The following is a 24980-nucleotide window of genomic DNA, read 5'->3' on the forward strand; positions in this document are numbered from 1 at the left end:
CTACATATATCCATACGTAATCTGTAGTGGAATCTTTAAAAAGGCTTGTATTTAGGAACGAAGGGAGTAATTAGTATGATCAAAGTTGGACCAAAAAAACAACCCTGGGCTCTCTGCTATGGACAGAAAGCTCAGAAACAGGAAACAAGCAGATATTTGAGAATATAGCTAACAAGCTTCCTAAAAATATTGCACAGCTTAGATGGAAGAGGCACAACGGCTTTGCCAGAAGAGATAAATCAAAGGACGTGTTCTGACAACTCAATACAAACAAAAATGTCACAATACAGACGTATGGAACACAGGTAAAACCCCTCCGTACAAACCCTCGAGGGAAGAAAAATCATCACATCCCTCGGTACTCAGACTTCACAACAAAGCTCTACGCTCGGAACAACTGTGCGGCCCGCTGATACCCGTCATGCATGCAACAGCAACAGAAAAGGCTCCTTTGATTGGATCATGTCCTCCTCAGAGCAGTTCCCCCCTTTGCTTACTATCTTTCCAGCCAGATGTCGACTGTGCCATGATGATGATGAAGGCACATCTGCATGATCACATTCACGAGGAACGGACGCCAGGAATAGGCGTGTCGATGGTGATTGTGGTGGTGATATTTGTGTGGAAGAAAGAAACTATGAAGCAGTGGTGATGGCCGGCAATAAAAGGAAAGCTCTATTCACATTAAACATGGAACCGAGATCAAACCCCATGTCCCTAAACTGTCTCCTGCTTGGTACTGGCTTGCGACTCATCCTTTTTCTAGAATGATGACTCAGACCTTCTGCTCCAGAGTTCTATTCATTTGTACTATCGAAGCTGCCACGAGCATTCGGCCACTTCCTCTCTCTTGAATTCTCACCCCATGTCTTGGCCTCTGCAATAGCACGCTGCCTCTCGGAGGTCCTTGAAGTTTCCCTCCTCTTTCCCGTCTGAGCAGGACTACCCTGTTGTGAACCTGTCACATCCCTATCATCCAAGCCTGACCGTCTACCAGAACCACCGCCAGAACTATTCCTGCTAACCTCCGCTTCATACTTCGATGATGTTGTGGCTTCTTTTCTCCTCAAATCTGGGGAATGGTGATTTGGCGACCGGATACGCCGCTGGTCACCGTTCACACTACCACGGTCTCTGGTTCTAGGGGTAGATGCATTGCTCCGACTATGTTGAGTGGGTGCATTTGGATCGTATGCTTGAGAAGCAAGATATGAAAGGGCAGTGACCACATCTCCTATGAAAGGCCGAGTGGCAGCTTGCTCCTGCAAACACATTGCAGCAACGGCTAAAGCTTGATACAGACCCCTCATAGGAAAGCGGCCCTGAAGTGACGGATCAGCCATTTTTGGAAATTTTCTGCGGTCTTTGAACAGAGGACGGGCCTGCATATCAGATCAACAATAAGGCATTCAACATTATATAATGAGAAAGCTGTAACTGCAAGAAAATAGTTGGCAGGAAATATATACTTTCTGTTTGTGTACATTGATCAAATCTTAGCACCTAAACCTCAGAACAAACTAGCCGATATGCATGTACTGTGCAAGCTTTGTTCAATATATAATATTCAATCCCCTCATACAGTATCACCAAATTAGGAATTCCCCTTCAATCTTTTTGAAAGTTGTGAACTTAACATATTCGCATTCATGATAATATTAAAAAAAAAATATGACCACTCACATTGTATAGACATAGTTCGAAAGAGTGGTTGTGGAAGACTGTTTAGTATGGTGCTATTAGAGGATTAATTGTTCAATTAAGCAATAATCATTCAAGGATCCAACTTAATTGTTGAATCATAAGATCAGACTGGATGGCTAAGATTGTTTGCGTCAAACCCTCTTGCTTTTCTATGTAGTATAGATATGGATAGCCTTAATTTTTAGTGCGTTCTTTTACAACAGTACAACAACAACAACAACAAAGCCTTCCCAAACAAGTTGGGGTAGACTAGGGGTGAAACCCATACAATCTCGCGACCAACTCATGGTTCTGGCACATGGATAGCAAGCTTCCACGCACCCCTGTCCATGGCTAGTTCTTGGTGATGCTCCAATCCTTTAGATCTCTCTTTACGGACTCTTCCCATGTCAAGTTCGGTCTATCCCGACCTCTCTTGACATTATCAGCATGCTTTAGCCGTCCGCTATGCACTAGGGCTTCTGCAGGCCTGCGCTGAATATGCCCAAACCATCTTAGACGATGTTGGACAAGCTTCTCTTCAATTGGCGCTACCCCAACTCTATCTCATATATCATCATTCCAGATTCGGTCCTTCCTTGTGTGGCCACACATCCATCTCACATGCGCATCTCCGCCACACCTAGTTGTTGCACATGTCGCCTTTTAGTCGGCCAACACTCAACGCCATACAACATTGTGGGTCGAACCGCCATCCTATAGAACTTGCCTTTTAGCTTTTGTGGCACCCTCTTGTCACAGAGAATGCCAGAAGCTTGGCGCTACTTCATCCATCCGGCTTTAATTCGATGGTTCACATCTTCATCGATATCCCCATCCTTCTGCAACATTGACCCCAAATAACAGAAGGTGTACCACCCGCCCATCAAGGCTAACATCCCCCTCCTCCTCGTGCTTAGTAGTACTGAAAGCGCACCTCATGTACTCAGTCTTAGTCCTACTAAGTCTAAAACCTTTTGATTCCAAGGTTTGCCTCCATAACTCTAACTTCCTGTTGACCCCCGTCCGACTATCATCGACTAGCACCACATCGTCTGCAAAGAGCATACACCATGGGTATCTCCTTGTATATCCCTTGTGACCTCATCCATCACCAAGGCAAAAAGATAAGGGCTCAAAGTTGACCCCTGATGCAGTAATATGTGAAATTGAGAACGACGTGGATCAGTAAATATCCAAAGAACTAATCTCAGTGGTAAATACTGAAGGCCCCAATTTCACTAGTGTTCAAGAATCATGACCAACCTAAACAACTGAACAGCCAGCTCATTCATAAGTAATATAACCTAATAACTCCATCATGGTATCATACTATCAGGAAAGCTTTAGGAGACAACGTTTCAAGAAAAATTAAGAGCAGTTGTGTAGGAAGTAACAGTGAATAGCAGTCTAGAATAAAAAAAATCAGAGTTCAAAAGGATGATATAATCTGAGAAGGAAATAAAAATTAAAGAACCTCAAGTGATAGTAATTCATCAAAGCAAAATAAAATAAAATAAGTGCCCCTAAAAATGGTGGCAACAGCTTAAAAAATTTCTCTTTATGTTTCTTCGGACTGTTTTATTTTTCGGACTAGCACAACAGCTAAATCATAGTCCAATTATATTGCTAGTATCTCAATGTATTTTTAGCAACCCTATTATAGAAATTATGCTTCAAATTAGCTCGCAGAATGTGCAAGAAAATGAGCTATGAACGATATATTGATGGCAAACATCAATTTTGTGAAGTAAAATTAGTACAAAATAGAAGAACATACCCACGCCACTAGGTTTTGTTCTCCATGAGGTTTGGTGTTGTCAATTGCTTTACGACCAGTAATCAGTTCAAGGAACACAACACCAAAGCTATACACATCAGATTTAACTGTAAGCTGTCCGGTCATTGCATACTCTGGGGCACAGTAGCCATAAGTTCCCATAACACGTGTTGAAACATGAGTATTGTCACCAACAGGGCCAAGTTTTGCAAGGCCAAAGTCAGATAGCTTTGGATGAAACCCTTCGCCAAGAAGAATGTTTGACGACTTGAAATCCCGGTAAATAACAGGAGGACTTGCCTTGTCATGCAAGTATTCTAATCCCTTGGCAGCACCAGCAGCAATCTTCATCCGTGTATTCCAGTCAAGAGGTTCCTTTTCAGGCGGAATATCTAACATATGCAATGAAAATAATTAGACAATAGTGGCGTGCAACAGCATTACATTTACCATCTAAATAGAGGGTAACTGAGATATGTTTAAATTAGTCAATGGGGATTGCAAGGGACTATAAATTTTCCATAAAAAATGAAAACTGATTAAAAAAATCAAAATATTAGGCAACAAGAAACAGATCCATACAACTGACTCAGCGGAACATCTGGATTAGTTATAGGTAGTTGTTTGGGAAGTTGTGTCTAGATCTACTATGAATCAGAAGAAGTTTCAGTGACTGGTGCTATTTTCGTAACACTTGACACATGCTGCCCGTTACAAAAACCATGATTTTTTGTGTAATTGCATAAATATGCAAATGTATATTAGCAATTATAATCATGTGGTTAGCACGTGATGCAATTGCTAGTTATGCCGCATAATCATGTCAACCACCCTATAGTACTTACTAGGCAGGTGACTTAACGTATACTGGTTTCAATTTTAGCATTGCAAAGTATTACTACCTCAGTTCCGAATTATAAGATGTTTTGGATATTTCGATATAAACTACATATGGACTGAAATGAGTGAACAAATACACTAAACTGCAACTATATACATCTAATTCAGAAAAAAGTTAGAATATCTTATAATTCGGAACGGAGGGAATACCATTGTCGTATAAACTACTTTAATCAACGTACACAAAATAAATGTCTTAAACTACTTTGGGCATCTTCTGCCGGGTCAATGCATGCCACTAAAGAGCACCTAGATCTGGAGGAAACCACTACGATTTCAAGCGACGTCAATACTTCTTTTTCTCAGGTGAAAACCCATGATCAGCCTTCACTGGTCGGATCTGGTAAGGGCGCATGTGTGTCGTCTCCTTGTTGAAGGCATTGTCTCCATGCCAAAGATCTGACCTTGACTGATTGGACTCAGCTCCAGGATGAAAATGTGTGGTCTGGCCTTCAACGGTTGGTTCCGACTTCCTACAACATCAGCTCCTCGTAATCTCCTTCACGGCGTTGTTTCCGAAGAATGACAACTTGGTCGTAAGTGTTATTTTTCTACCTTTAATTGCCAGTTTATGTAATCTGCTTGTAATTTGATGTTTTGGCCTCGATGCCTGGCATCTTTATTAATAAAAAAATGGATGTGTGCATCCAAGGATTCCAAATTTAACCTTCCTTTTCAGAAAGAAAGAAAATTGGCCCAAGCTGTAACCACAATGCATGCCAAAAAAAGAAACAGTGCACTTAAATTTAATGATTACACACATCAATTTAGCATACTACCATGCAACAAAAAGAGAATCGAGTTGACTTTGCAAAATCATAATGCCCAGCAAACTGTCAGGATCAAGCATATAATATTTTCCTTTTTGATTTACAACTGGAAATAGTAACCATGTATCAACTATCATTATATAATATTTGCAGGTTATCCCGGACATGGTATCAACCAGAGACAGAATGAGTCGACGAACTAAAGTTGAAATACCATGGTGAATGAATATGTTCCGTGGGACGAATGAAAAATGAACACTTCCGCAAAAAATGGTGCATATGCTAGCTTCCCATTGATATACAACAAAATTTTAACTTAAGTATGCAAATGATTTGACCTCTAACTAAGCTTTAGAACTTTTGCCTCACTGAGCTTCCACTCCCTTGATTAACTATTGAGTTACTAACTAGGTAACCACTAAAACTCTACGGGGTTATCTTCCCATGAGATAAAGCAAAACTTAGCTTTTAGTATGCAGATCAATTCACTCACTGATTAAGTACAAGTTCTACAAGATATGGCCAGCAGACCAGGTCAACAACAACAGAAGAATAATGCAAGTAGGCAGCTGCAAGCTTAAGCAAGTATATTAACTAGTACTCCGCTATGGTACTCCATGTGTTCATTATAAATTTTTGGCCTGGCACACACAATTATTGGATTTGTCATGACAAAAAGATATTGCCAAAGTTGTTAGGTGTATTGATGTTATCATTGAAATAGAAATAGTGACATTGGAAAATTAAAAATTAATGGTTAAAGACTTAAAGGCGGGTATTGGTGACTTTGTTGATGTCTGAAAACACAAAGAAACGGTCCAGACAGTGGTTAGCTTATTGCTCAGCTGTTTACCAAGAATAAAAAATGCTGACATTTACAATGCAGAGTCTTTTGAATACATGGATGTGGCATTGTATGTGGGCAGTAATGCACTTACAGAAGTTCATAGGTGAAATACACTTACCATGCAAATGATCCTCAAGTGATCCCAATGGCATATATTCATATACAAGAAGACGTTGATCCCCATCAGCACAGTATCCAATTAAGTTTACCAGGTTATCATGGTGCAATAGACTGAGCATAAGGACCTCAACCAGAAACTCTCTGTTTCCTTGAAGTCCATTGCGATCAAGTTGCTTAACTGCAACAGCCTGCACAGTAGACAATATAATCAAGTTGTGATCAAGAACTCAGCAATCAAGAGTTACAACAAGGAAAATGTCTTCTCCAATGCCCCATCTAGACCAGGTATTTTTTTTTTTTTGCGGGCAATCTAGACCAGGTACTAGATTGCATCGATACAGATACACGTATCACTGATACGTCATTTCTGAAAAGCGCCAATATGCGGATACGTTTGACTATTTTTGAAAAATAATATTAAGAATATGTATCAATTAAACATCAAGCCCTTTGGCATATTTTTAGTCACTACAATCCATTATCTTCTACCTTCTTATCCATGATTCCAACAAAAGCAAGAACCAACAGCCAAAGATAGCAGCAATTTACCAAATATAAACATTCAGTTAGAGAGAAAGGGAGGGGGGGAGGAGAAAATCAGCAGCCTTCCATTAGATAGAATTCTACGGGATAGTTGGGGGGAGGGGGGGGGAGGAGAGCGGGAGCACTGGGGAAGGAGCCCACCACCGGCACTACTAGAGCTTGAGAGGTATCCAGGACGTATCAGGAAAGAATCAGTATAGGGTAAGGTATCATATACGGATACACTGGTTGCTGGAAGTATCGGTGTTTTCTCGACCATATAACAACGAATTTTTCAATCCCGGTTTGAAAGAGGTGTGGCAGTCATATTGGCAGTCCAATGAGTGAAATTAATAGCTGAAAATGAGGATTCACATCAAATCGGAATGCATCAGAACATTAAACCAAACCTGTCCATTGTCCAAACGTCCTCTATATACACGGCCGAAACCTCCCTCGCCCAATAGGCAATCCTGTCTGAAGTTCTTAGTGGCAGCAGCAAGCTCACGGAAAGTGAATGTGTGAGCTGCAATATGTTGATTGTTCCCCTCCCTTGGGATAACTGTATCCTTCTTAGATTCCAATAAACCCTGTGGTTTTGATTTATCTGAAGCAAAAGTTCATCCAGAGTTAGGGGCCATATATGAATTAGAGAATGCAACATAGGTAAGGTGAACTACTGCCAAACCACAATAATTAAAATGGTACTCCCTCCGTCCCAAAATAAGTGTCTTAAGCTTAGTACAATTTTGTACTATCCATAGTACAAAGTTGAGACAGTTATTTTGGGACGGAGGGAGTAAAACTAGCCATAGACCATGTGCAATTGTGCGACTGGTTTGAACGCTTGCCTTTGTATCTAAAAGCACAACTTGATTCCTTTCAAAACTCTAATACCATAACACCAAATATACTTCTATCATTTATACATAAACATGATTAGTAGGAACTGAACTCAGTTGGTCACAAGTGTGGTTGTGCACATCCACCACCAGATTTTGAATCCTCTTCAACTTGAGCCTATTTCTTTCAATAACGGTTCCTCCTAAGTAACTTTGCTTTTCGATATTAGCAATAACAACCCTGATGTGTATGTATAACTGATCTTTGTCATCAAAACATGTAGTGACAAACTAAATCTTTATTCATCCCCTGCTTAATTGAAAATTCCTAGCCTCTCAGAGTAAATGTGGTGTCAACTATTAACATCATTTAACTACTTAACAATAGATATCGAAAAGGAAGAGGTTGAGGTTATTGATGCTTTGGCCAAGAGCAACCTAAGATCAAAATTCAACTTGCCAAAAAAATCTAGATTTGTCCTAGGCCTTCAACTTACCATAAAAATCAACAATGTTCATCTGGCCTGGTATTTGTCTTGGTAAAAGAACAGAGACATATTGTCCTAGAGAATGTGTATAATGGCGTAAACAGTTTACTATCTGGGGTGAAGTGTGTAATACCATTTAATCCAGTCATTAATGGAGCTAGTAAAAAAATCACAGGCTTGCAAGCAAAGCTGGATGTTGCGATAGTTAAGACATAATTATGCCAGAAAAACTACAAAAGAACTTAGCTAAGTGTCCCAAAATGCATTAGAAATCAGGGCCATCACAAACCAGTACTTCTTGGATAGTTTTGGTGGTAAGTTTATCATAGTGAGAGGAAAATAAGTACTCCCTCCGTCCCAAAATGTAAGATCATTATTGACACTATGATAATGTCAAAAATGGTCTTAAATTTTGGGACGGCGGGAGTATCATCTATCACTTCTTTGATACAGTTTGGAGGTTGTACCAGGACCATCTACCTTTTTTCAAAACAAACATTGGTGTCCAATTTGTTTGTTAACAGAATTAAGAGAATGAGTCAAATAGAAAGAATCCTTTCAAAGTTCAACATTTAACCATACGAAATAAACATAAAAGGCACTTCCTAAAGGGAGCTAAACCTCAGTCATCCATCCTTTTTATTTTGTAGTCCCTAGGGGATTCCAAGTAATAATCTAATTAAACGACTTAAGTCTCAACAGATGTCCTGCCAGACAGTTTATAAGGCAGGCACGTTCAGACATCCTCAGCATATGGCACTTCTGTCACTCTACCGAGTCGGAAATTGTAATCATCATAAAATAACCACACATCAGTCCATGAACATATAGTCAAAGTGCATCACTTCTATGTTTTGTAAGTTTCCAGAAGCAATAAACCTATACAACCGATCCAAAAACATTACTCTTAAGAGTCCTCAAATAAGGCAAAGAGATACCGCAATAATTCATGCCATCAAATACACTAACATGAACACAAATCCCCCCAATACTACACGACGTTGCTCTCTATCTGAAGCTTCCACTACATGGAATACGTGTTAAAAAGATTTCTGGGGACAAGGGAGGTTGGCACATTTCTTAGTCTGATCCACTCAAATCTTGACACTGTGAGCATCAGCTGATTAAACCGGAGAAAATTAAGGACCATTTCCCAAAAAATAAACCAGCCCAAGATCCAGCCTTCCGCCCAAGAACCACACCTGATCCGACCCCGGTGGCGCGGCGATCCGACGGAACGTCCTTCTGCGCGGTTCCCTTCTTGACGGGCTCCCCCTTGCTGCTCGACCCGAAGCACGGCAGGCACCCCATCCAAGAACCTCCCCTCCAGGAAAAAGATCAAGAAAAGGACGGCGGGGACCGACCCACCAGAGGAAACGGGGATCCCTCCCCGATCTGGGGGCGGAGGCACTCCGAAAATCCGATCTTTGGAGGATGTGGAGGGATTTGGATGGGATTTGGGAGCGGTGGGTCGGGGAATTTGGGGGGAGGGACAGGGACAGAACTATTGGGAGAACGGGCAAGAGAGAGAAAGCGAGGAGAGAGAACAGGATGACCGAGGTCCGAGGGCAAAAGTCAGCTCATGGCCGACTGAGGAGTGAGGAGAGGGAGAGAGAGTAACTCTGTGGAATGCACCGTCCCTCCCCGACTTGCAAATTTGAATCGCTGGTTCTTTTTCATCCGCAAGTTTTAATTTATTTATTTTTCGAGAATCAATGCATTGCATTAAACAGGAAGCAAAGACAAATCGCTCGCCACTAAACCGGATACATACGGATCGAGTCCGGACAGACTCTCCGACCATCAGTACACCTCATGCAGCAAAAGTATGAGCAACCTGATTGCAAATTCTAGGACAATAAACAAACCTACATTCAATAAAATTACAGCGAATGAATTCCTTCAGTTGATCAACCACCATGCCAATACAAGAAAGGTCAGTCCCGTCTTCATCCAGGGCCTCCTTCAGCAAAAGAGCATCCGTCTCCACATACACTCGCCCCATTCCCATCTCACACGTTATCTGAAACCCAGCCACCGTTGGAAGTTTTGATTTTGCTAACCTGGTAATAATTCGTTCGGCATTTAAAATGGCATCTGGTTTTTATGTTGTTGTTAAGTAGTATAGCATACTCCTTCTGTACCATAATATTTATTGTCCTCAATAACAAATACTTTCTTCGTTCTTAAATATAAGTCTTTTTAGATGTTTCACTAAAAGACTACATACAGATGTATATAGACATAATTTAGAATGTATATTTACTCATTTTGCTTTGTATGTAGTCTTTTAGTGAAATCTTTAAAAAGACTTATATTTAGAAACATATTGAGTATTTAGGAACGGAGGAAGTACAACTCTAACCGATCCCCTATATATAACCAAGTAAACCATTGATAAAATATTTGTATTCCACTAATATTTGACCAGACCTAATCGATCCCCTATATTTAACGGAGTAAAAGTTAAATTTACATAAAAGTTCAACCTATTTCTGATTTAAACAGCCAAAATTGAAAATATCGTCTTGACAACCAAAATTTAAACTAAAATTAAACTTAAAACTAAAACTAAGCATAAACATAAACTTAAAACTAAACTAGTCTTCAGCATCGTCATCGTTGCCATTGGCAAGGTCGAGCCAATCTTGCCTTGTCATCCCACCGTCCATTGGGTTGGGGTCGGTGTCGTTGTTGCCGGAGTCGGAGAAGATGCACCACTAAGGGTGTCCCGGACTAGGGGGGGTACCAGCCCGAGGTGTTTAGCCCACACGGGCCAAACTAGGGTCTCTCGAGCTACCACGTAAAGGACGGTTGAAGTATCAAGACTTGCTCGTGCATAAGATGGAAACTGCCGAAGACTTGATGTACACTCCAAGGATAGTTTTGTATTCGGCATATCAGTAACAAACCTAGCATGTAACCTAGGTACCCCGGGAATCTACATAAGTTTGGGGGTTTGGTCCTACAGGGGACAATTACTCACTTTAGAGTTTAGAGCTTACACAAACGATCTCGAGGTAGATCATCATCTTGTACTCGATACCCCATCATCAATACAATCAAAGCAGGACATAGGGTTTTAACTCTTCGAGAGGGCCCGAATCTGGGTAAACATCGTCTCCCTAAGTCTCATGTTACCATTGTTCCCAGATCCACACCTCGGGACCCCCTACCCGAGATCAGCCGACTTTAGTACCGACATTGGTGGCCAATACAGGTCCGCTATGTGATCGGCTCGGAACAATGGAGGCGTCAATCTATGACCAAAACCTGAACAGCGTATATTCTGCGCAAAAATTCCCCATCGTCGGATCAACCGATGGGGGAAACTCATCGCACCTCCTCCCTCGTGATCTGAAAAAGGAAGAGGAGGAACCCATACATGTGCTTCAAGCACCTTCTCCGGGCATGTTCAAAGGCCTCTTAGAGCCAACATATCAGCCGAATGAAACCAACGAACCCGATCGATCTAAAGGATCCAAGGGTTCGGACATCCTGATTAATTCAGAAAATGCTACATTAGAACGTTCCTCCCCGAATAAAAACATTGGATCCTCAAAGCCCACATCTGACCGAGGTCAAACTTTTGATCCCACCCACCACCCACATCGAGTATTGCCCAAGCAACTCTAGTCCCACTGATGTTTTGGACGTGGCTTATTTAAGCAGAAAGCCGACGATACTGCCCGGCAATTCTGGTGTAGGTTCCTCTTCATCAAGAACAAGATCATAGACTGTCGCGACGCTCAGGTCCTGGCATTTTTTCGGTATAAATACCAGGACAGGGGGCTCTTAAACGTCATCGCTCGGCACCGAGTCTAGAATTTTTTCGAACTCTTTGATATGATGGAGAGGTTTTGTGCCATGAAGGACGCTTGGCTCACTCGGAAGGAGCAAACAGATTCAATCTATGCCAAAGAATCAAGACGGAACCAAAAGAAACACCCAAGGGAGAAGATGTGTGGTTCCGTGCTAATCAAACAATCTCGAAGAAGAAAAAGATGGGTACACAATCTAATTCCGTCCTCAGTGGTTTGTTGGATAAGTTGTGCCCAATCCACTCTATTCTGATGAACACAAATCCCACACACAGCCTTAGAGCATGCTGGGTGGTCAAACAAGTGGCTAAGACCCGGATTGGGTGAATGTCATGCACGAAGAGTTACACAACTTCGAGAGGAACCAAGTATGGACACTTGTTGAAAAGCCCGAAGGCGAGCAAAACATCATTGGTATAAGGTGGGTGTTTCGAAACAAGCAAGATGAAGATGGACAGGTTGTACGCAACAAGGCACATCTCGTAGCCCAAGGATACACGCAAGTCGAAGGTATGGACTACGGTGAGACTTATGCACCTGTTGCTAGACTTGAAGCCATTCACATTCTTCTAGCTTATGTCAATCACCATGATATTACTCTTTACCAAATGGATATCAAAAGTGCTTTTCTTAATGGAGAAATTGAGGAGGAAGTTTATGTTAAACAGCCTCCTGGATTGGTGAACCCTAAGAAAACTAATCATGTTTACAAACTTCATAAAGCTTTATATGGTCTTAAACAAGCCCCTAGAGCATGGTACAAATGCCTAACGAAGTTTCTTATTGAAAAGGGTTTCGAGATTGGTAAAATTGATGCAACCTTATTCACTAAAAGAGTTAATGGAGAACTATTTGTATGCAAAATATATGTGGATGATATTATCTTTGGTTCTACTAACCCACATTTTAGTGAAAAGTTTGGAAAGTTGACGTTAGAGAAGTATGAGATGGCCATGATGTGTGAGTTGAAATTCTTCCTTTGATTGCAAATCAAACAATCGAGAGAAGGTACGTTTATCTCTCAAACCAAGTAAACCAAGGACTTAATCAAGAAGTTCAACATGCAAGAATGCAAAGGTATGATAACCCCCATGCCTACTAGTGGACATCTTGACCTCTCAAAGGAGGACAAACCAGTTGATCAAAAGGTTTATCGATCAATGATTGGTTCATTGCTATACTTATGTGCCTCTCGTCCTGACATCATGTTGAGTGCCTGCATGTGTGCCCGATACCAAGCAACACCAAAAGAGTGACATCTATTGGTTGTGGAAAGGATAGTGAGATACCTCATACATACACCAAACTTTGACATATGGTATCCCAAGGGATCTTATTTTAATATTGTTGGCTATTCCGACTTGGACTATGCCGGAGACAAGGTTGACAGAAAATCCACCTCAGATACATGTCAATATATTGGGAGATCTCTTGTGTCTTGGTCATCCAAGAAACAAAAATTGGTATCCTTATCTACTGCCGAAGCTGAATATATAGTCGCCGGATCATGTTGTGCACAATTTATTTGGATGACTCAAACTCTTAAGGATTGTGGCATTCATGTTAGAAAAGTTCCATTGCTATGACAATGAAAGTGCTATTAAAATTGCCTATAATCATGTGCAACATTCTCGAACAAAACACATCCAAGTGCAACATCATTTCATCCTTGTTCATGTTGGTAAAGGAGATATAGATCTCAAGCATGTTCGTGCTGACAAACAATTAGTTGATATCTTTACCAAACCACTTGAGGAGAAAGTGTTCTGTCATTTGAGGAGTGAATTGAACATCATTGATGCCTAAAACCTAAGCTAGACTCACTCGGGTGCATGCAAGGGTATGAACTTGATTGCACATTCCATGATGCCATTGATATGACTACCTTATATCTTGGAAACTATGCCCCCTGGTATTGCATCTAACCTTTTGTATGTACTTGGAAGAAATACACCTCACAAGATTGCCATCAACTCACATCAAAAGCAATCTTGACATGGCCAAGTATCAACAACCCCTTCTTCGGAGATGAAGGGAGAAAACAACAAAATCATATCCTTGACTATCATTTAATGAAGTTATTCACTCTTGTAATTTGGATATATTATGTTCTTCCTTGCATGAATAACCATTGTAGGTGAAAAGTGAACCAACGACATGGATAGCTCCGAACTCAAGATGATTTTCATCAACTTTGAGCATCCACAACAAGTTCACCTGCATGCCACATCATCAACATCATTCGAAGGTATGTACTCATATCCTTGATAAAGCTTTACACCAATTCATGAGGTAAAGCAACTCAAGTGATATTAAGACATTAAAAAGCTTAATTGAAAAATGATAACCCCATTTTTGTATGGAGATTCTTGTGTGGTTCACATTTGTCATATCAAATCTTCTTGGAACCATTCAACTCTCATCTATATGTACATATACATTTCGAAAAAAATAAATTATAAAATTGTTTTCTCTTATTTTCTTTCTCATTTGGAATCCTTAGATTTCTTTCTGTCTATTTTTAGGCTTAGGATTTCATTTTCAATGCAATTCGGTCTCACCGATCGGGAAATTCGGTCCAGCTGATTTCTCCCACAGGCCTGATTATCATTCTCGTTTCTACCGAACCACTTTCCCTCGGTGACTCCGATATTATCACTGTCCTTGATTTTCTGATATTTTCTGGACTTTTGCCTTAGGGGGGGAAATATTATCAATGATCCCATGATTCATTGCCTCTTAAAATTTTATTAAAATTTTATGAAACAGTTTTAGCTTTACTTTTCTAGGGGGAGAACTTCTCTAGGGGGAGAAACCCTCAAAGATCCCACAATTTAAGAGGGAGAATCATCTAGGATCCCTAACATAGGGGGAGATTGTTCAAGGAACTCTTATCCATATTAAAGGGGGAGAACATTAAATGAACCCTTACCTACTATCAAAGGGGGAGAAAAGTCAAATTCAATGAACCATTATAAAAGAGAAAATAATCTAGGATCCTTTTCTCTCAATAAGCCCTTGCCCTCTGACCTTTTTGAAAATTGTTGCCAAAGGGGGAGAAATATCAAACTTCCAATGAACCTATTTATAGGGGAGAAATGTCACCAATAAGATTACATAAAGAGGGAGAAATATCTATAGTGGAGATATTTGTTCCTAAAGGAAGGTTTACCTCACCTAAGGGGAGATGTATCAAACCTTACATATTAAGGGGGAGAGATAAAATTGTTTCAGTTATCATTGTTGTTGGATTGAACTTGTCTTACCCAACCTACTCCCAATATCTACATGCTATGATTCAGGGGGAGAGGACATTCTTACATATTCATCATTAGGGGGAGAAAGTTCTTATTTCTTTTGGAGAAATATGTGTCATCAAATCCTATTTTCAATATGTCTTAAATATATTGGTATTGTCGAAGCTCTTTGCATCTTTACAATAGAATACTCTTGTGTTATCTAACATTTGTTTTCTCAAATGTACTCCTACTGCTAAGATGTTCAAGATCCTCAAGGTAAGTATATGCATCATATCCTTGTTCATGATGATCTCTTGTTTCTTGCTCATATTGTTTGCAAGAGGGAGTCCTGAACATGGAAGCTCTTCATTCACTTATGTTTGATGCATATAGCCAGGATATACATGACTTGTCTTGTCCTTTCTACCATGTGTGTTCCCATGCATTCCAAAGCAACTATCCTTTAAAAGGGGGATTGCACACATTTAGGGGGAGCTTGTACTAGTCATGTATCCTTCAAAGTTGTCATATTTTAATGCTTATCTTTATTCGAAGCTTTGATTGTATGTTGTCATAAATTACCAAAAAAGGGGAGACTGAAAGAACATATGCTCCCAAGGTGGTTTTGATAATTCATGACAACATACATTGTCTCTTGGACTAACACTTTTACCTAGACATTTCACGAATAGTCCACACAGAGCCTTGGCTAAAGGATTTTATTGCTACTGTTTTCTGAATGTCAATGTATCTGTTCCTATGACCATGAGATCATGCAACTCCCGGACACAAGAGGAATGCCTTGTGTGTATCAAACGTTGCAACGTAACTGGGTGACTATAAAGGTGCTCTACAGGTATCTCCGAAGGTGTCTGTTGGGTTGGCGTGAATTGAGACTGGGATTTATCACTCCGTATGACGGAGAGGTATCTCGGGGCCCACTCGGTAATACAACATCACAATGAGCCTTTCAAGCAATGTTACTAAGGAGTTAGTCACGAGATCTTGTATTACGGAACGAGTAAAGAGACTTGCCAGTAATGAGATTGAACTAGGTATAGAGATACCGACGATCGAATCTCGGGCGAGTAACATGCCGATGGACAAAGGCAACAACATACGGGATTAACTAAATCATTGACATAGAGGTTCAACCGATAAAGATCTTCGTAGAATATGTAGGAGCCAATATGGGCATCTAGGTCCCGCTATTGGTTATTGATCGGAGAGTGTCTCACATCATGTCTACATAGTTCTCCAACCCGCAGGGTCTGCACACTTAAGGTTCGGTGATGTTTCGGTATAGTTGAATTATTGATGTTAGTGACCGAAGGTTGTTCAGAGTCCCGAATGAGATCCCAGACATCATGGGGGTTTACGGAATGGTCTAGAGACGAAGATTGATATATAGGAAGTAGCCATTTGGCTTCCGAAAGGTTTTCGGTCATTACTGGTAAAGTACCGGGAGTGACGAATGGGTTCTAGAGTTCTATCGGGAGGGGCCACCCACCCGAGAGAGATCCAAAGAAGCCCAAGGGTGGCACACCAGCCCTTAGTGGGCTGGTGGCCAGCCCAAAGAGGCTATTTCGGCCAAGGGAGAAAAAGGAAAGGAGGAAGGGCCAAAACCGAATCGGGAAGGATGACTCCTTCCAAGTTGTATTGGAGGACTCCTCCTCCTCCACCTCTTGGATCGGCTGAACCCTAGCGCCTTGCCCTAGGGAGCCACCCTCCCCTCCCTCCTATATATAGTGGAGGTGAGAGAGGATTTTGGCACCTCAAGCCAAGGCGCAGCCCTCTCTCCCTCCACTACTTCGTGACACCCCGTAGCTAGTTCGGTATGGTACGACGAAGCCCTACCGGAGTAGCACCACCACCATCGCCTCCATGTCGTCGTGTAGCCGAAGAATTCAGCTACATATTCGTCTCTCTTGCTGGATCAAGAAGGCGGAGATCGTCATCGATTTGTATGTGTGCTAAACGTGGAGGTGCCGTCCGTTCGACACTAGATCTGGATGGATCATGATGGGGTCACGGGACGGTTCGTGATGAGATCGCGGGACAGGCTGCAATTTGGATCGCGAATATGTTCGACTACATCAACCTCGTTATATACGCTTTCGCTTAGCGATCTACAAGGGTATGTAGATGCACTCTCCCCTCTCGTAGATGATCATGACCATGGATAGGTCTTGCGTGTGCGTAGGAAATTTTTTGTTTCCCATGCAACGTTCCCCAACGATGGCATCATGAGCTAGGTTCATGCGTAGATGATATCTCGAGTAGAACACAAAAGAGTTTGTGGGTGTTATTGTTCAATTTGCTGCCCTCCTTAGTCTTTTCTTGATTCAGCGGTATTGTTGGATTGAAGCGGTCCGGACCAACATTACTCGTACGCTTACGAGAGACCGATTTCATCGACCAACATGCAACTTGTTGCATAAAGATGACTGGCGGATGTCTGTTTCTTCAACTTTAGTTGAATTGGATTTGACCGAGGCGGTCCTTGGAGAAGGTTAAATAGCAACTTGCATATCACCGTTGTGTTTTTGCGTAAGTAAGATGAGATCATACTAGATACCCATAGCAACCATGTAAAACTTGCAACAAAAAATTAGAGGACGTCTAACTTGTTTTTGCAGGGTATGTTGTGATGTGATATGGCCAAAGACATGATATGATATATTGGATGTATGAGATGATCATGTTGTAGTAGTTAAATATCGACTTGCACGTCGATGCTACGGCAACCGGTAGGAGCCATAGGGTTGTCTTTAAAAAAATATGCTTGGTGATGCTTTGCTTTGTCGCTAGTAGTAGCTTTAGTAGTAAAAACATAGTTAGTGCGACAACCTAGATGGCAGGACAATGATGGAGATCATGGTGTGGTGTCGGTGACGATGGAGATCATGTCGATGCTTTGGTGCTGGAGATCAAGAAGCACAAGTTCATGGTCATATCATGTCACTTATGATTTGCATGTGATGGTAATCCTTTTATGCACATTGTTTTGCTTAGGACGACGGTAGCATTATCAGGTGAGCCCTCACTAAAATTTCAAGATAAAATTGTGTTCTACCCGACTGTGCACCGTTGCGATAGTTCGTCATTTCGAGGCACCACATGATGATCGGATGTGATAGAATCTACGTTCACGTACAACGGGTGCAAAACAGTTGCACACGCGGAACACTCGGGTTAAACTTGATGAGCCTAACATGTACAGACATGGCCACAAGAGACCGAAAGGTCGAGCATGAGTCATATAGTGGATATGATCAACATGGAGATGTTCACCATTGAAGCTAAACTCAACTCACGTGATGATCGGACTTGAGTTAGTGAATTTGGATCATGTACCACTCGAATAACCAGAGAGATGTCAATTTGAGTGGGAGTTCTTAAGTAATATGATTAATTGAACTCATTATCATGAACATAGTCAAAAGGAATTTGCAAATTATGTTGTAACTTGCGGTGTAGCTCTACTGTTTTTAATATGTTCCTAGAGAAAACTTAGTTGAAAGATAATAGCACCAATTATCCGGACTGGGTCCGTAGACTGAGGATTGTCCTCATTGCTGCACAGAAGGCTTATGTCCTTAATGCACCGCTCGGTGTGATGAACCCCAAGCGTTGTCTGTGGATGTTGCGAACATCTGACGTACACGTTTTTGATGACTACGTGATAGTTCAGTGTGTAATGCTTAACAGCTTAGAATTTAGGCACCGAAGACGTTTTGAACGTCGTGGAACATATGAGATGGTTCCAACAGCTGAAATTGGGATTTCAGGCTCGTGCCCGCGTTGAGAGGTATGAGACCTCCGACAAGATTCTTGGCCTGCAAAGTAAGGGAGAAAATCTCGATCGTTGAGCATGTGCTCAGATTGTCTAAGTACTACAATCGCTTGAATCGAGTGGGAGTTGATATTCCAAATAAGATAGTGATTGACATAGTTCTCAAAAGTCACTGCCACCAAGCTACCGAGCTTCGTGATGAACTATAACATGTCAGGGATAGAGATGATGATCCCTGGGTTATTCGCGATGTTTGACACCGTGAAAGTAGAAATCAAGTAGGAGCATCAATTGTTGATGGTTAGTGAAACCACTAGTTTCAAGAAGGGCAAGGGAAAGAAGGGATACTTCATGAATGGCAAATCAGTTGCTGCTCTAGTAAAGAAACCCAAGGTTGAACCCAAACCCAAGACTAAGTGCTTCTGTTATGAGGGGAACAGACACTAAAGCGGAACTACCTAGATACTTGGTAGATGAGAAGGCTCGCAAAGTCGACAAAAGTATATTGGATATACATGATATTGATGTGTACCTTACTAGTACTCCTAGTAGCACCAGGGTATTAGATATCAGTTCAGTTGCTAAGTGTTAGTAACTCAAAATTATAGCTACGGAATAAACGGATACTAGCAAGGGTGAGCTCACGATGTGTGTTGGAAGTAATTCCAAGGTTGATGTGATCAAACATCGCACGCTCCCTCTACCATCGGGATTAGTGTTGAACCTAAATAATTTTTATTTGGTGTTTGCGTTGAGCATAGACATGATTAGATTGTGCTTATTACAAAACGATTATTCATTTGAAGAGAATAATGGTTACTCTATTTACTTGAATAACACCGTCAGTGGTCTTGCACCTAAAATGGATGGTTTATTGAATCTCGATTGTAGTGATACACATGTTCATAATATTGATGCCAAAAGATACAAAGTAGTAATGATAGTACCACTTACTTGTGGTACTGCCACTTGAGTCATATTGGTATAAAACGCATGAAGAAGCTCCATGCTGATGGATCTTTGGGCTCACTCGTTTTTAAATCAGTTGAGACATGCGAACCATGTCTATTGTTATAAACGCATGAAGAATCGCGGATGGATTGTTTAGACTCACTTGATTTAGACTCACTTGAGACATGCAAATCATGCCACATGGGCAAGATGACCAAAGGCCTCGTTTTGAGTGAGATGGAACGGGCAAGTGACTTGTTGGAAAATAATACATTTTGATGTATGCGGTCCAATGAGTGCTAAGGCACGTAGTGGATATCGTTATGTTATTACTTCACTCATGATTTGAGTAGATATAGGTGTTTTTGCTTGATGAATCACAAGTCTGAAATATTGAAAAGTTCAAGAAATTTCAGAGTGAAGTTGAAGATCATCGTGACAAGAGGATAATATGTCTACGATGTGATCGTGGAGGCAAATATATATCTGAGTTGCGAGTTTGGTAAACATTTGAGACAATGTGAAAATTGTTTTGCAACTCATGCCACCTGGAACACCATAGTGTGATGGTGTGTCCGAATGTCGTAGCCGCGCCCTATTGGATATGGTGCATATTATGATGTCTCTTATCGAATTACCACTATCATTTTTGGGTTAGGCGTTAGAGACAACCACATTCACTTTGAATAGGGCTCCATGTAATTCTGTTGAGATGACACCGTATGAACTATGGTTTGGAGAAACCTAAGTTGTCATTTCTTAAAAGTTTGGGTCTGCGACGCTTACGTGAAAATGTTTCATCCTGATAAGTTCGAACCCAAAGCGGATAAATGCATCTTCATAGGATACCCAAAACAGTTGGGAATACCTCCTAACTCAGATCCGAAAGCAAAGTGTTTGTTTCAAGAAATGGATCCTTTCTCGAGAAAGAGTTTCTCTCGAAAGAATTGAGTGGGAGGATGGTGGAAACTTGATGAGGTTATTGAACCGTCACTTCAACCAATGAGTAGCAGGGCACATGAAGATGTTCCTACGGTGCCTACACTAGTTGAAGTGGAAAGCTGATGATGGTGATCATGAAGCTTCGGATCAAGTTACTACCAAACATCACAGGTCGACAAGGAAACGTACTGCTCCAGAGTAGTACAGTAATCTTGTCTTGGAGGTCATGTTGCTGGACAACAATGAACCTACGAGCTATGGAGAAGCGATGGTGGGCCCGGATTCCGACGAATGGCCGAAGGCCATGAAATCCCAGATAGGATCCATGTATGAAAACAAAGTGTAGACTTTGGAAGACTACTTGATGGTCATAAAGGCTATTAAGTAGAAGTGGATTTTTAAAAGGAAGACGAATGATGATGGTGAATCTCACCGTTAAGAAAGCTCGACTTGTCGCAAAGATGTTTTAGACAATTTCAAAGAGTTGACTACGATGAGACTTTCTCACTCGTAGCGATGCTAAAAGTCTCTTGGAATTATGTTAGCAGTTCCTCAATTATTTATTATGAAATCTTGCAGATGGATGTCAAACATTGTTTCATCGACGGTTTCCTTGAGGAAAGGTTGTATGTAATACAACCAGAAGGTTTTGTCGATCCTAAGGATGCTAACAAGTATGCAAGCTCGAGCGATCCTTCTATGGACTGGAGCAAGCATCTCGGAGTTGGAATAAGTACTTTGATGAGTGATCAAAGCTTTTGGGTTTATACAAAGTTTACGAGAAACTTGTATTTCTAAGAAAGTGAGTGGGAGCACTATAGAATTTTTGATGCGTATATGTGGTTGACATATTGTTGATCGGAAATGATGTAGAATTTCTAGAAAGCATATAGGGTTGTTCGAAAGGAGTTTTTCAAAGGAAAACCTAAATTAAGCCTTCTTGAATGTTGAGCATCAAGATCTATGGAGATAGATCAAGACGTTTGGTAAAACTTTCAATGAACACATACCTTGACAAGATTTTGAAGAAATTCAAAATGGATCAGTCAAAGAAGAAGTTCATGACTGTATTGTAAGGTGCGAATTTGAGTAAGACTCAAAACCCGAACATGGTAGAAAAAAGAGAAAGGACGAAGGTCGCCCCCTATGCCTTAGCCGTAGGCTCTAAATTACGCCATGTTGTGTACCGCAACTAATGTGTGCCTTGCCATGAGTGTATCAAGGGGTACAAAGAGTGATCCAGGATTGAATCACTAAAGAACGGTCAAAGTTATCCTTACTAACTAGTGGACTAAGGATTTTTTTCTCGGTTATGGAGGTGATTAAAGAGTTCATCATAAAGGGTTACGTCGATGCAAGCTTTGACACTAATCTGGATGACTCTGAGTAGTAAACCGGATTCGTATAGTGGAGCGGCCATTTGGAATAGTTCCAAATGGCACGTGGTAGCAGCATCTACATGATGACATAGAGATTTGTAAAAAACACACGGATCTGAAAGATTCAGACCTGTTGACTAAAAACCTCTCTCACAAGCAAAGATATGATCAAACCCCATAATTGTATAGGTGATAGATTCGTTACAATCACATAGTGATGTGAACTAGATTATTGACTCTAGTGCAAGTGGGAGACTATTGGAAATATTCCCTAGAGGCAATAATAAATTGGTTATTATTATATTTCCTTGTTCATGATAATCGTTTATTATCCATGCTAGAATTGTATTGATTGTAAACTCAAATACATGTTTGGATACATAGACAACACACTGTCCCTAGTGAACCTCTAGTTGATTAGCTCGTTGATCAAAGATGGTCAAGGTTTCCTGGCCATAGACAAATGTTGTCACTTGATAACGAGATCACATCATTAGGAGAATGATGTGATGGACAAGACCCAAACTATGAACATAGCATATGATCGTGTCAGTTTATTGCTACTGTTTTCTGCATGTCAATGTTTCTGTTCCTATGACCATGATATCATGCAACTACCGAACACCGGACGAATGCCTTGTGTGTATCAAACGTTGCAACGTAACTGGGTGACTATAAAGGTGCTCTACAGGTATCTCCGAAGGTGTCTGTTGGGTTGGCATGAATCGGGACTGGGATTTGTCACTCCGTATGACAAAGAGGTATCTCGGGGCCCACTCGATAATACAACATCACAATAAGCCTTGCAAGCAATGTGACTAAGGAGTTAGTCAAGGGATCTTGTATTACATAACGAGTAAAGAGACTTTACAGTAACGAGATGGAACTAGGTATAGAGATACCGACGATCGAATCTCGGGCGAGTAACATACCGATGGACAAAGGGAACAACGTACGGGATTAACTGAATCCTTGATATAAAGGTTCAACCGATAAACATCTTCGTATAATATGTAGGATCCCATATGATCATCTAGGTCCTACTACTTATTGTCCGGAGAATGTCTGAGGTCATGTCTACATAGTTCTTTAACCCGCAGGGTCTGCACACTTAAGGTTCAGTGACATTTCGATATAGTGAAATTATTGATGTTGGTGACGTAAGGTGGTTATTAGTCCTGGATGAGATCTCGGACATCACGAAGGTTTTCGGAATGGTCCGGAGACGAAGATTGATATATAGGAAGTATCCATTTGACTTCTGAAAGGTTTTCAGGCATTACGTGTAAAGTACCGGGAGTGACGAATGGGTTCTAGAGTTCTACCGGGAGGGGCCACCCACCCGAGAGAAAACCAAAGAAGCCCAAGGGTGGCGCACCAACCCTTAGTGGGCTGGTGGCCAGCCCAAAGAGGCTATTTCGGCCAAGGAAGAAAAAGGAAAGGAGGAAGGGCCAAAACCGAATTAGGAAGGAGGACTCCTTCCAAGTTGTATTGGAGGTGGACTCCTCCTCCACCTCTTGACTCGGCCGAACCCTAGGGCGCCACCCTTTCCCTCCCTCCTCTATATAGTAGAGGTGAGAGAGGCTTTTGGCACCTCAAGCCAAGGCGCAACCCTCTCTCCCTCCACCACTTCGTGACACCCCGAAGCTAGTTCGGTATGGTACAACAAAGCCCTACCGGAGTAGCACCACCACCATCGCCGCCAAGCCATCATGATGCCGGAGAATTCAGCTACGTCTTCGTCTCTCTTGCTGGATCAAGAAGGCATAGATCGTCATCGAGCTGTACGTGTGCTGAACGCGGAGGTGTCGTCTGTTCGGCACTAGATCAGGATGGATCGTGATGGGATCGCGGGACGGTTCGTGATGAGATCGCGCGACATGCTGTGATTTGGATTGCGAATATGTTCGACTACATCAACCGTGTTATATACGCTTTCACTTAGTGATCTACAAGGGTATGTAGACGCACTCTCCCCTCTCGTAGATGATCATCACCATGGATAGGTCTATCATGTGCGTAGGAATTTTTTTGTTTCCCATGTGACGTTCCCCAACAAGGCAATCAGTGACAGAGTTCTTCAATCACTGCCACATACCTATAAAGTCTTTTTGTTGAACTATAACATGCAAGGGATGAATAAATTAGTCATCGTGTTGTTTGTGATGCTGAAAGTCGCTGAGTCAGAAATTCAGAAGGAACATCAAGTGTTGATGGTCAATAAAACCACTTGTTTCAAGAAAAATGGCAAGGGCAAGAAGGGTAACTCCAAGAAGAGTGGCAAAATAGTTGCCCCTCCCATGAAGAAACCCAAGGCTGGACCCAAGCCAGAAACTGAGTGCTTTCATTGCAAGGGGACTGGTCACTGGAAGCGGAACTGCCCCAAGTATCTGGCGGACAAGAAGGCGGCCAACACCAAACAAGGTATATATGATATACATGTTATTGATGTGTACCTCACCAACTCTCGTTGTAGTGCCTCGGTATTTAATACCGGTTCGGTTCCTCACATTTGCAACTCAAAGCAGGAACTACGAAATAGATGGAGGTTGGCGAAGGACGAAGTGACGATGCGCGTGGGAAATGGTTCCAAGGTTGATGCGATCGTCGTTGGCACACTCTCACTTCAATTATCATTGGGACTAGTGATGAACCTGAATAATTGTTATTTAGTGCCTATGTTGAGCATGAACATTATATATGGATCTTGTTTATTGCGAGATGATTACTCATTTAAAACAGAGAATAATGATTGTTCTATTTATATGAGTAATATCTTTTATGGTCATGCACCAATGTGAGGGGTTTGTTCTTATGGAATCTCGATAGTGATAGCACACATGTTCATAACATTGATGGCAAAAGATGTAAAGTTAATAATGATAGTACCACTTTCTTGT

At 41.4% G+C, this 24980-nt stretch overlaps 1 protein-coding gene across 1 annotated transcript; it reads right to left on the bottom strand.

Annotated features, from left to right (window-relative positions):
- Positions 1-235: 235 nt before the first annotated feature.
- Positions 236-9573, bottom strand: LOC123440335 (receptor-like cytoplasmic kinase 185). The gene is made up of 5 exons (XM_045116910.1): positions 9155-9573; positions 7033-7229; positions 6099-6288; positions 3464-3855; positions 236-1382 (listed from the first exon to the last, which is right to left on the bottom strand). The coding sequence occupies exons 1-5, from the start codon at positions 9261-9263 to the stop codon at positions 798-800; spliced, it is 1473 nt and encodes a 490-aa protein (XP_044972845.1). The 5' UTR covers positions 9264-9573; the 3' UTR covers positions 236-797.
- Positions 9574-24980: the final 15407 nt, after the last annotated feature.

This window comes from Hordeum vulgare, chromosome 1H, assembly GCF_904849725.1.
Source record: "Hordeum vulgare subsp. vulgare chromosome 1H, MorexV3_pseudomolecules_assembly, whole genome shotgun sequence".
Classification (NCBI taxonomy): Eukaryota; Viridiplantae; Streptophyta; class Magnoliopsida; order Poales; family Poaceae; genus Hordeum; species Hordeum vulgare.

Bases quoted from the DNA above. Each gene is read 5' to 3' on its own strand.
- LOC123440335 (XM_045116910.1), bottom strand. From the start codon at position 9,263: ATGGGGTGCCTGCCGTGCTTCGGGTCGAGCAGCAAGGGGGAGCCCGTC. The intron at 7,230-9,154 runs GTGTGGTTCTTG...CTTTTGCTTCAG, and splicing joins CGCCACCGGGGTCGGATCAG to ATAAATCAAAACCACAGGGT. The intron at 1,383-3,463 runs GTATGTTCTTCT...TCTGATATGCAG, and splicing joins AACAAAACCTAGTGGCGTGG to GCCCGTCCTCTGTTCAAAGA.